Source organism: Hakea prostrata, chromosome 1 (assembly GCF_041222555.1).
Source record: "Hakea prostrata isolate BN-2017 chromosome 1, UWA_Hpros_2, whole genome shotgun sequence".
In the NCBI taxonomy this organism is placed as follows: Eukaryota; Viridiplantae; Streptophyta; class Magnoliopsida; order Proteales; family Proteaceae; genus Hakea; species Hakea prostrata.
Window position 1 is genome coordinate 66266877 of NC_142600.1, and position 13220 is coordinate 66280096.

The window sequence follows — 13220 nt, forward strand, 5'->3', positions numbered from 1 at the left end:
ACAACCCTCTTTATCGTTCTCGAATAATGATCGCTTGGAGGGGGAAAGAATACTCTACAACAGTTGTGTTCTACAATCAGTATTCGATCTCCAATACTTTCTTTCTTGACCCACCCATTTCTGCTGGTAAGATCCAGCCGGAACATCTCAATGTCATCAACTACATTCATGGACTCCCTGGACACAAGAAACAATACTAGGATCTCCCCGTCTAATTCCAGCAGATATTCTCTGAAACCCTTTGATGAAGAAGAAGGAATGGCTCTTTTTACACCTGGTACTATCGACATTTTCAGTGTTGACTGTTGAGAATCGACCACTGCTAGTGTTCCCTGCAAACTCAATGCATATGTCTCTTTTCCAAATCTTATGGCATTTGTAAATTTGAATTTTTCACTAGAGAATGAATTTGGGATGGTAATGGTGCAGTTTTCTTCAATCCATGTGGCTACAGGCCAATAACCCCACGAGTATCCCCCGCATTTCCCTTGATGAACTGTTGAACCCGACCTTTTAGGAGTTCTGGGTTTGGTTTTACTGAGGTGTTCCTGATGAGGAAGAGCAAGCCAGTACGGAGATCGCTGGGCCGAGCTACAGTCTCTTGGTGCAGCTCTCCAAATCTTGGATACGCAGCCCATATGGCAATTGTAGTCGTTTATTATCATGTAGTGGTTAATTGCAGTGGATACTTTCTCAGGAAGATCTGTCCTTGGTTGAATGTAAATATCAACCTTCTTGATGCAACCGATTTGAAAGTCCCTTTTCTTCTGTCCCTTTCTCTCCTTTCGTCGAAGCTTTGGCATTTGAGTTTCTGCAACCAATTATCAAATTCATACCCGTTAGCTGCAGCTAGCTTTATACAGAAGAAACAACAATAACCTAGAGAGGGTACTTAATCAATGAAAGATTTACTTGTTAGGGCAGAACATTAAGAACTGATGATATGCAAGCTCACTCACCTGTGGGCTCGATAAGTATGTTGCACAGGCACTTCATTGATTTGAATGAAGATGATGTGTGTTAGAGAGAGAGAGGGACTCAGAAATTCAGGGGAGAGAATGAAAATTATAAAAGTTGGGCTATACGTGGTCTTCAAGTTTTCTGTTCCCACAGAAGGCTGTATCACATTCACACATCCATTGTTGACTTTGAAGGTGTACCCACCTCGAATGTTTCCTGTCCTTGGATGCCACGTCTCCAAACTCAGACATTCAGGGGAGAGAATGAAAATTTTAAAAGCTGGGCAATACGTGGTCTTCAAGTTTTCTGTTTCCACGAGAAGATTGTATTAGACGGATTTTCATTTACGGTACTGGCAACCTGCAGCCGTCCGTCGCGATCCTGACACGTGTATAGAAAAAAGAATTGAACGGTCCAATCAAAATAGTAGAGATTGTGTTGTAAATATTATTTTTTCGTTTAACATTGAAGGGTTTAATATTTCACAAATCTCCAAAAAAAAAAAAAAACTAACTCAGCCCGACCCTATTTTGCAAGTCCTAGGGAGATTGATATCTCTCAAGTTCAATTCAAATCAACAATTCTCTACTCTCATTAATGATTGACTTCGTCTTTTTCCTGGTAAGAAGCATGGAATGTAATTTCGGCGAAATTCGCCAGTTTCGCTAATGGACGAAATAAAAACCCATCGAAACCGAAATGTTCAACGTTTCGTCGATTTTCCGGCGAAATTGCGATTTTCCAGCTAAACTGCGATTTTCCGACGAAACTGTCAATTTTCCGGTGAAATTTCTAAACCCCTTTTCTTTTCTTTTTTCTTCTGTTGACAATCTTCTTAGCTTTTTGCTTTGTGCTCTGAGAGTCTGAGGTGGGAGTCCTATTTATCTTATTCAAAACCCATTTATCTTCATCATTGCCGGTTTGTTGAAGGAGCCGCTGCTATTTTCGCCAGAATGGAGAAGGAGAAGAAGAAGAAAGAAAGAGAAAGAAAAAAACAAAAGACGAGCGGTACCAACCACTGCTATTTTCGCCAGAAAGGAAAAGAAGAAGAAGAAAGAAAGAGAAAGAAAGAGAAAGAAAGAGAAAGAAAAAGAAAAGAGAAGACGACCGCTGCTAATTTCGCCGGAAAGTGAAAGAAGAAGAAGAGAGAAAGAGAGAAAGAATAAAATACAAGTGATGCACGCAACCCCAAAGAGAAGATAGGTTTCGTGAATGGCTGGATGAAGACTAACTATTACTGTATATTGTATATTGGCATTAATAGATCGTTTTGGGCTGCGTAAAAGCTGGTATAAATCATAAATGGGATTTGTGTTAACATGTATAGAAAAGTCAAAAGAGTTTTACCTTTTTAATATTTTTAATTTTAATTTTTAATTTGATATTTGAACGAAAACTTAGCGAAATCTCGCCGAGATATCAGCGAGATTTTGCCATTTCGCCCGGTTCGCTGGGCGCGACGAATCGGGCGAGATGAACGAATTATCGTTCCTTGGTAAGAAGTAGCAATATTTCAGGTATATTCTCATAAATGTTTGATCCGTACTTGTTAATCCACATCTGAACTCAATTCTAAATTTGCTTTCGGAGGAAGAAGATTTTCTAGTATCCAAATCAAAACGTATAATAGTTTCCATTACTTGATTTTTTTTTTTTTTTTTTTTTTTTTTTTTTTTGAATTTGTGACCTCCATCAATCGCAGGATTCACTAGTTTTCTTTGAAGGTTAAGTTTTAGGGTTAGGTTCTCAACTTTTTAAGTTTCGTTTTCTTTTTCTTGGCTGTATCTATCCTGTTTTGTATAGTTTAGTTTTTCATTTTGAAGTATGTTTGATCTAAAGGTAGAAGAAGAGTGAGGATCTTCCGCTTTTTTATTGTAATTTTCATATTTCTTCTCTTCCTAATCTGATCTTGGAAGCGGCGAAGATGAGTTTAAGCGTTGTTGCTGAAGAAGGTTCCACCCTAGAAATGCATCTCCTTTCGAATATCGACTGGGAAATGCTGGACAAATCCAAGTTCTTCTTTCCCGGCGCCACCCTCTCCAGGGTTTCTCCTACTCCTTGACCTTGAGGACTCATCTTCTTCAAGACTCGTCGGATTCCTGAAAAATTAAACTTCAAAACTGCTAATCTCCGGCTAGGGCTTGCCAAATAGAGTTGGGTTACTAAGTTAGGGTTTCTTTTTGTAAATTTTTGAAATTTTAAACCCTAAAATGTTAAATGAAAAAGTAGTCTTTACAACAACCCCTGCTATTTTGATTGGCACTGTCTGATTCTTTTTTGTACACATGTTGAGATCGCGACAAACGACTACAGCCTGCAGCCGCTATCGCAAATAAAAGCTAGTATCAGACAACCATTGTTGACTTTGAAGGTCTACCCACCTCGATGTTTTTTGTTCTTGGGTGCCACGTTCCCATGGTCGTTGATCTTGTGTTCAATCCACAAGACAAACACTTATTAGACCTGAATGCGATCATAGTGCGTGCTCAGGTCGAAATTGAACCAAATTGATTTGTATATATTTGTTTATGTTTCCTTGAGAATACACAAAGGGTTATGCACAGCATGTTAGGGCCAAGTGAATGATATAAATGAATATGAGAATTAGGTTGCTATAGAATTTTCTCTATTTCAGCATATTGAGGACTTCAATGCTTTTTAGGAGATTGCAACCAAAACTTGTGGAGTTCTTTAATAACGAACTTCTATCATTTCTAAATTGTGAAAAAAAAAAAAAAAAGGTAAGTGTTAATTTTGTTATCAATTGATTGATGTTTTGCTCAAGTACAATTCATGAAGTATTTATAGAGAAGAAGAGCAATTAACACCCATCAACAGCTGCCTATAGGCTATAATTTGAAGGAAAAAAAATGCAGCTGCCTAGATAAATTCCAAACAATTTGGAAAAGAGAAAATGAGAGAGAGAACGGCAACTGCCAGCAACTTCTACAACTGCAACTTTCTTCTTTGAGTTCAGTCAGCTTGTCTATGCAAAATTCATTGAAGGCTAATGACGAATCAACTTCTTAATCCAAACACTTATTCACCCAGTTTGCTGTTGAAGCGGTTTAATCATGGTTGGATTTTTTTGGTAACTAAGATGTTCCTATTCGAATTTCTATATTAAGTGGCTCTATGTGTCAATTGTCAACACATGTGACTGCTGGGACCTCTCATGCATATTGGCTTTTGAAGAAGCATGGTATAGAAAATGAAATGAGAGCCATTGCAAAATTCACAATTATTCACCCACAACCATAGAACACAGTAGTGGAGTATTCTTGAGTCATAAATCCAAAAGTGAATCAATCTTCTTAGAAGTGAATAATAGAAAACGTCATAATAGAAATAAATATTGATGAAACATATTCAGGGTCTGAATAATGCACAATAACCATGGTTAAACAATTATACATCCTAATGCAATAAATCCTCAATTGAAACAGTGAACTACATATAGGTTTTTGAAGAAGCATGGCACGGAAAAGGAAATGAGAGCCATTGCAAAATTCCAGAAGAGAAGTTGAGAGAGTCAAGATGAAGGTGGAAGAGAAAGTCAAGACTAAAATTTAAGAACTTGTTTTTAAGCCTTTTTAGGGTTTAGTACGATTTAGGTTTTTTTTTTTTTTTTTTTTTTTTTTTACGGTTTAGGGTTGGTTGACTATAATCGCACTTCATTCCTCTCGATTGGTTTCTTGATTTACAAAGTTTCCATTTATATATAATTAAGTTGCCTTTATCAAGTTTCAACCCTTTTGTTTAAAAGAAAAGTCAAATGAAAGTAATAGTAAGTTGAGATTTTCTATCCGCAAAAGTAAGAATAATATTCTTCAACGCAGATTTGTTCTAGTGGTGAAACCAACACCTCTTAGTGAATACGACTCTTGCTGAGGCATTATTAATATTTTCATCCCCGACTCTACTTTCTTTTCTTTTCTTTCTTTTTTTTTTTTTTTTTTTTTTTTTTTGCCCATTTTCATCACACATTTAGAAAGAAAGCCCACTTTTAGTTTACCTTATCAAAATCCAGGATGTGTATGAAACAGTAATTTTATATCTCAAGGAAAAAGGGGGAAAATCAGATTTTTCTCCCCCAAAAAGAAAAAATGAGAAACAGGTCAATGCAAGCCTGCCAATCCTCACCACAAGCACTGTCTTTGCATCCTTCAGTCCCCACAGTAAGAGTAAGACTGGAACTTCTAACAATGTATCATGAATAACCGAACCAATATGATTTCATTGGGAATAAATAAGTAAAAGAATATGGAACATATAACACTCCAATCATCAAATGGTTCAAACATGATGAACTAGTCGATACTGCATAGAATTGAAGGATAATGGAGGTGACTGACAAACTCATCACTTCTCTAGTGCATAGCTCGTCAACCTTAGTTTCTGGATTGCTGCCAATTCTTGACAGCCCAGCCAACATTATTCGACACTATGTTTCACTAAAAAACTAATTTGTATGTTACAATTTGAAGCCTAGTTACACTTCTATTTCCTTTCCTTCGCTTTCTCTCTTTATACACACTACCGGCCACTTGCTCAATCACACTGTCTAGTGAGTCGGTCAGAAGTTTTGAACAAAAGCTTGGAACACTCTAGTCCCAAGTTGGAGGTCCAAGCTAATTAGAATTGGTTATGCTGAAAATAAAAATTAGAATGCAGATCATGAATCTGTTGAATCCAGTGCAGCCGCCCTGAGTATATCCAAGACCTTGCCTCCTCATCTTTAGTTTACCTCTAATTTGGCAAAAACTTATCCTCAATATCTACAGTGAATACCTGGTTTTCTTGCTAAATATGTGCTGACAACTACCGCTGCCTCTGATCTCTACTGTTATCCAAGTCAACATCCCCAGTTGAGCTCAAAAAATCAAATGCTGGTGGTGGCTCCACATCACTATTATTACCAACAATATTCATGTTGTGTGGCTTCCGACAGATGCAAGAAGACGGTAATTCATAGAAATCAACTCGTCCCGTCCTCATCTCCTGTGGCTCCCCCATCAAATCCTTTTGGCATGATCTCACTTTTTTGGCAAATTTATGCCAATCCATCTGTTCCCGTGCCTTAAACAATGCATTAAGTTTCTTTAGATTTGGCTTGATTGTCCTCTTCGAGCCCATGTACAACCTTCAATTCCCAATGTGAAACCAAAAGGACTTAGTAACTGAACTAACAGAAGAAACAGAAATAACATACAAGAAATTGCACAAAAAATTGCAATGTGGGAATAAGTAAAATTAACATTCAGCAGCAATATGGAAGATGCATCAACTAACAATCAAAGAAAGCTTCCACCATTAAATGTATTATAAATTTGCAAACTTCAGTCTACATGGCCAGTTTCAATAATTTCACTCACCAGTCCACATAAAAGGCACTGTTCTTTCAAGCACTGAAAATCGTCAATTAATTAACTACTAGAACACAATATGCATGATTGAAACTGCGAAAAACTTGCAATTTCAATGAGTTTACTAAAGGATACCTTCAAGGTACGATTCCTCCCTTGTGCCACACTCCCCAACTAGAATGATTTTCTATCTTAAGTATGCACCATTTCCTCTCTAGGATCCATTAAACATAAGATGGATCAAAAGAAGTCAGCATGTTTTAAGCAGCTGGTTCCCCAGAATATTCAAGGCAACTAATTCTCCAGAATATTAAATGGTTTGAGTAAAGGATAATACAAAATGCATTAGTTTTCCAAAATCCAAACCTAGAAAAGGCATTAGGGGGGAAAAATCCAACCAATACCTACTTAATTTGTCAATTTTAAAATTATCATAATTTACTTTAAGAAAGCAAATTAAAGTTCCTGTCAGAAGAGGGAGAACATTGATAGTTTTTTTCTTTTTATTTATTTATTTATTTTGGGGGTCAAAGAGAACATTGATATTCATAAACTGTTGACCTCAACCCCTTAGTAGCACCCCATTGACTACTTCTAACCTAGTGAGGAATGACAATCCAATTAACTATTTGCGAGATAGCACCTGAATCTATAGGCTATTGTTATGGGCTCAAGCTGTTGAGGCCTCATACCCATGTCAGGGCAAACTTATGTGTATTAAGGAAAACCCACCTACACCTGACCTTAGGATCCTAAATCTGTGGCTGCTCATGATAAATGGATGAGAGAAAATTATGTTGTTAAAGTTGGTTGTGGAATAATGTTGAGCCCTCCATCGCTGCCAAATGTAATGTTTCATACTTCAGCTAAGGGAGTGTGGGAAGACTTCTATGAAAGCTACTCTCAAGGTAAGAACATCTCTCATACCTTTGAATTGTACGAAAAGATTTTTTTTCAGCTTTTTCAAGGGGAGAAATCTCTAAATGATTACTTCACTACCTTTAAAGGCTATCTTGAGGAATTACAAGTTTATCAGCCATCACCACTGACCTGGAAAAAATCAAGGAGCAACGGACTTGACTTTTATTTGCCAATTTTTTTGCTAGACTTCATCTGATTATCAGACAATCAAGAGTCAATTGCTTACTGGAGAAAAGGTGCCCTCACTCAATGAAATCTTTTCTCGATTGAATCGGCTGGTCTGTAGCTCTTCCAAATCCTCAAATTCTTCCACTAAGGATTTGTGGCCATTGGTCGAGGCTCCATTGAGCATAGAGGACAGTAGCTTGAGAGTCCACTCGCCAGTGTACCTTTTGTGGAAAACCTAATCACACTATTGATAAATGCTGGGGAAAGAATGAAAAACCAGACTAGGCTTATGAATTGGTAAAACAGGAATTATGGAGAACTCTTGTGACCCCACTGGCAACTTAACTAACTCTGAATCTGGTGGACAATCTACTAGTTTCACTGTTTTCCGTGAGGATTATGACATGCTTCTTAAGCGACTACAGCTGTACAGCAGCTTAAAACCAATTTGGCCTCTACCTCTACTACTACCTAATTTCATACAGGTAATATTGTGCCTACCACATCTACATCCAATCCGAGGATCCTTGATTCTGGTGCTTCATGCATATGACTGGTAAGTCTCATTTATTTTTATCATTGACCAAGTGTACTAATTCATCTCCTATTATTTTGGTTGATGGCTCCTCTATCTAAGTACTTAAACGTGGAGCAGTCTCCCCTAAGACTTGCATGCATTTACCTTCTGTTCTATTTGTACCTAAAAGCCTTTGAACTTGCTTTCTGTTAGCAAACTTACAAAAGCCCATATCTGTTCCATCACCTTTTTCCCCTCTATTTGTGTTTTTCAAGGTCTGGAGATGATGACAATTGGTGGAGGGCTTGAACAACATGGTCAATACTTAGTATCTGTGGGACCTTCTGCTGCACCTGCTGCCTCAACACATATCACACCACTTCATTGGGATTTCCATCTTAGTCATCCCTGCTTGTCCAAATTATAACTCAAAAGTTCTTGGTCGTCGGTCTACTCACTCTATTCTACGTGAAGCATGCAAATTGAGAAAGCATCATAAGGCAACATTTCCAAACAGTAGTACACCCTGTAGCCCATCTTTTTTTTAGTACATTCTTAAATTTGGGGTCCATGTCAAGCCAAAATTAGGTTAGGTTTCGTCAATTTGTGAGTTTTTTGGATGACCAGTCTCGTTTTCATGGATGTATAATCGATCAGAATTTGTTTATGTTTTTCAAAGTTTTTATAATAAAATAAAGACCAAAGTTGACGCTTCTATTAAAATTTTCTGGTCTCATAATATTCCCTTGAATATAACTGAGACATCTGATTGTTGTTCATCTAAGTGCACGATACATCAAAAAAAAAAAAAAAAAAAATGGGGCAGTTAAACATAAGAACAGGCATCTTTTGGACATTACATGCTCTACTATGTTTCATATGAAAGTTCCAATGAACTTTTGGTGTGAGTTGTGTGACACAATTCTTACAGCATGTTTTTTGATTTATCACATGTCATCATCTAGTTTAGATTAACTTTCTCCACTTGCAACAAAATGTATTTTGAATTGAATGTTCATGAGTGCTGATGTTACCTTCTTTAAGGATACTCCTTTTTACTCCTCTCATGATGATTTAATTATGCTTTTCCCTAACAATATACTTCCAACTCTTGTGCTTCCCATTATTCCCATTGAGGATTATCCAGTAGTCATGTATCAAAGGTGAAACCAATAACAAGATGGGTAATTATTAGCGCCATTCCCAGAGATTTCCCCTGAAATTAAGGCCACCCCCTGAAGTATCCAATTTATCAGTCAGACCCCCTCTAACTAACATTGTTAGTCTTCAGTTAATTTTTATTTATAGATTTCCAACATTACCCCCACATATAATGATTAAAATAACCCCCCCCCCACCCACACCAGCCTCTCACACCCATCCACCCTGTTGGGAAATCACCCACCATTGGCTCCATCTTGCCGGAAATCACCGACCACCCAAAACAAAAACAAAAAAACCATCCCCACCTTCAACCTGTTGGAAACAGGCACTGCGTTAATCAACAAACTGAAACTGAAACAAATGGATCAGGAGAGGAAGAAGCAAATGGATTATCAACTTCTAGCAAATGATAGGGTAACGAGTCAGCTATAATAATAAAAATTCAAAATTGGGAATGGGGATGTTGTTACAACTCAACTCACAGGTTATTCCCACCAAAGTGTCGAAGATCTGTGCCAACTGCATGCCAACTAATAGACATGGCACTAACAACTAACTGAAACAAAAACCGAAAAAATATATCTCATGGAATTTATTTGGAATACAGGGTAGGGGGAATGAATAAGAAATCACCGGAAGTGTTTAAGTGAGAGAAGGAAATCGAGAGGGGGGAAGTGTGACACAAATCGACAAAGAAGGAAACTGCATTTGAGGTCCTTGGAGAGAAGTTGTTCCCAAACCAAATAATTGGCATATGCATGGACTGGAAGGAGAACTTCTGAACTATTTGAGGAGAAGAAAACAGAGGGCCTGGAAGTCTTTTTAAGTGTACATAAAACGTTGCTGAGATTCTAATAATTTGAATCTTTGTTTCTTAATCATCTGATGAAACTCAAAAACCTAAAAGACAAAATGGTTCTATATGTTTAAATCAGATAAAAACTTGAATAATTCAAGAGATGGAAGAAGCGAGTTGCAGTAAAGGCATGATTTCAAAATTCTCTGGAACTTGTAGGAATCATCTCCTGCATGCCTTTCAATAGGGGGAAAAATTATCAAAATCCCACTCCTGTAGATCATCTCCTTCATGCCTTTCTTTCTCAGCCCCTCCTGCATCCTCACTGAGGTGGAGTCCTCCCCCACTGGCACCTCTCTCTCTCTCTCTCTCTCTCTCTCTCTCTCTCTCTCTCTCTCTCTCTCTCTCTCTTTTTGGGTGCTGGATGATTTCCGGCAGCGTGGGGCTGGTGGTGGGTGATTTCCGATAGGGCGGATGGTCTGGCACGGGTGGGGGTTATTTTGTTCATTATACGATTCAATGTGGGGATAATATTGAAAATTTATAATTGAGAATTAACTAAAGACTAAAGGTGTTAATAATAGGGGGTCTAACTAATAACTTGGATACATTAGAGGGTAGCCTTAATCTTATGGGAAACCTCAGGGGGTGGCAGTGATAAGTACCCTCGCAAGATCCTTCAGTGACATCAGCTACTACTAAACTATCTTACCTTAGGCCCTTCCAGATCCACCCTCTACTTCTACAGATCCTACTAACTTACCAATCGCTATTCAAAAAAGGTAAATGCTCTTGTACTTTAACATCTTCCGTTGATTACTCCATTGCTAACTTTGTTTCTCTTGACCATCTACCTCCTTTGCACGGTTCCTTTGTGTCTTTACAGTCTGCTACCATTATCTCATCATGAGGCCTTTTTTCTACCAAAGGAGGAAAGTTGCTATGGACACTAAGATGGATGCCTTGGTATCACGAAAAAACCTGGTCTCATGCGGATTCCCACTGATAAAGAGGTGGTTTATTGTTGATGGGTATACGCTATAAGCCTATAAGTACCTTTCCCATGGATCGATTGAGTGCCTTAAAGCACAACTAGTTGCCATAAATATCTGGTGTTGATTATTTGAGCCTTTTTTCCAGTTGCCAGACTTAATTATGTCCGCATCATTATCTCTTTAGCTGTATATGGGTGGCCCCTACACAGGTTGGACATGAAGAATGCTTTTCTTATGATGATCTTTAGGAAGAAGTGTACATGGAGCAACCTCCTAGGTATGTTGCTCAAAGGGAGACGTCAAGGAAAGTGTGCGAGCTCCACAAAGCAATATATGGGGCTTAAACAATCTCCACGAGCATGGTTTTAAAAGTTTAGCTATGCAGTTACTCAATATGCTCCAGTTTCCTTTTTTTGGTAGGGTTAATAGATTTTGTGCACCATGTAATTTTCCTTTTTGCTGCAACTTAGATTTAGGAAAGTTCTAAACTGAGATTGGGTTCTATATTATAAATAAAGTACATAGGAACTTTCTCTCTTTCGTCTGCTGCTGCTTCTCTTCTCTTCTCTTCTCATAGTCCTTGTCCCTGCTTCTCAGAACTTCTAAACATCTGAAGCTGATATAAAGGTATTTAAGCAGAAGTGTCAAACTTTATAGGCAGTCATCTAATGTAAATGTTATGCTGCTTGGGATGATTCCCACTTTCACATTTTTTAGTGACTTAAGGTTAGAATAGTCACTTGGTTATCCCCTACACATGTATGCATATGCTTCATGTTCATTGCCACCTAAACATATTGTCCATTATTCTGATGTATTTAGCCGAAGTAGGACATGGTCTACTAGAATATGAAAGTTTAAAGTAAATTTTATCTCATTATGAAATATTTAGCTTATCAAAGTAGAACATGGCCAATCAGAATATGAAAGTCCAAAGTAAATTTATGCAATCTTCTCATTGCAGGGAATAAAGAATCTTGACCAAGATCAACAATGCAGTTTTTCAAAAGAAACAAAAGTAACTAAGACCATGGGTTTCAAGTCTTTACCGTTCACCAGCAAGCATCTTTGCCATATTGCCATTATTATTGGGGAAAAATATGTCACTGTCTGCACTTACAACATAGTCAATGGCGGCAAGGCGAGACGAATAGGGCAGAAAGGGCTTCAGCTCTTCACCAGCAAGTATTTCTTTGGTGTAGGAGTCTGGGAACATGTCTTTGAGAGGCTGCAAAGACCGTTCTCCACCATATATTTCTCCTGAAGCAACATAGAGATAGGTATCATTTCCAAAACTTAATGCTCTTAGCATGAGTCCCACTTCATAAGGAGTCAGCAGACATTTCCCCCGTTCACGTTCTTGATCAGCGCTCGAAAGCTGAAAATTTTAAGAAAAACATGATTGCATCTTTTAAAATTGGTACCATATTTTTTATTCTTTATAAACAACAAGAAGATTCAATTAAGAAACAGAATGAAAAGATGTAAGGGCATAAGAGAAAAACATTCACTACTCAAAAAGAATTGTAATTACATAGAAGCAGCCTAAAACAATAAATTTCCCCAGCTGGTTCTGAACAAACAATTGATCCAACATCCATGCGAAGGGTCTTAACAAAAGTTTTGTTGGATTCTATTAGGAGTCTAATAAGAGTTTCTATAGGAGTTAAATTAGAGTTTGCATTCATGTAAAATTCTATTCCTTGTAATAGTCTACTTTCCACTTAATTATAAATAGAGGGCTTGAGATCATGGATCAATAAGCCATTCTGCCAAACATTGTATTTCTACATGGCATCAGAGCCTAAGTTCGATTGATATTCTTCAATTTTTTTTTTCAGTAAAACCCATCGCAGTAATTTTCTGCAACTGTAATACCGTCATAGAGTTCTTTCTTCTGCAACAATTGCAGAATTTTTTCTACAACCATTCTTTCTTCTGCAACAATTGCAGAATTTTTTCTACAACCATCGCAGGTTTTTTTTCTGCAACTATCGCAGAAACTCAAATTCAGAAATTTTCTGCACTTATCGGTCTCCAAAACCAAAAGGAGGGAAAGGAAAGAAGAAGAGAAGAGGAACCCTGCTGATACCACCGCTGCTACAGCCGCTGCTATCGTCAAGACCCCTGCTGCTACCATCGCTACTACTGGTGCTGCTCTCATTGCTGCTTCCGCCATCGACCCAAAAAAAAAAAAAAAAAGGAAGAGAAATAATCGATCTGCTTCTAGCTTCCAGGGACTCCACAAATGATACTACTGCTCCCACTGGATCCGAATATTTTCACTCTTCATTCTCTTTCGGTAAGATTTGACAGCACAAATTACTTGATCT

General features: G+C 37.8%; 1 protein-coding gene across 1 annotated transcript in view; it reads right to left on the bottom strand.

Moving 5' to 3' along the window:
• Positions 1-5155: 5155 nt before the first annotated feature.
• LOC149029470 (O-fucosyltransferase 29-like) overlaps positions 5156-13220 on the bottom strand; it is a 31338-nt gene continuing 23273 nt past the window's right edge. Inside the window, exons 8-9 of the mRNA XM_089141885.1 lie at positions 11937-12265; positions 5156-6103 (exon numbers count right to left, since the gene is read on the bottom strand). Coding sequence (XP_088998011.1) covers positions 5782-6103; positions 11937-12265 — 651 coding nt within the window. The 3' untranslated portion in view covers positions 5156-5781. The remainder of the gene's footprint in view (positions 6104-11936; positions 12266-13220) is intronic.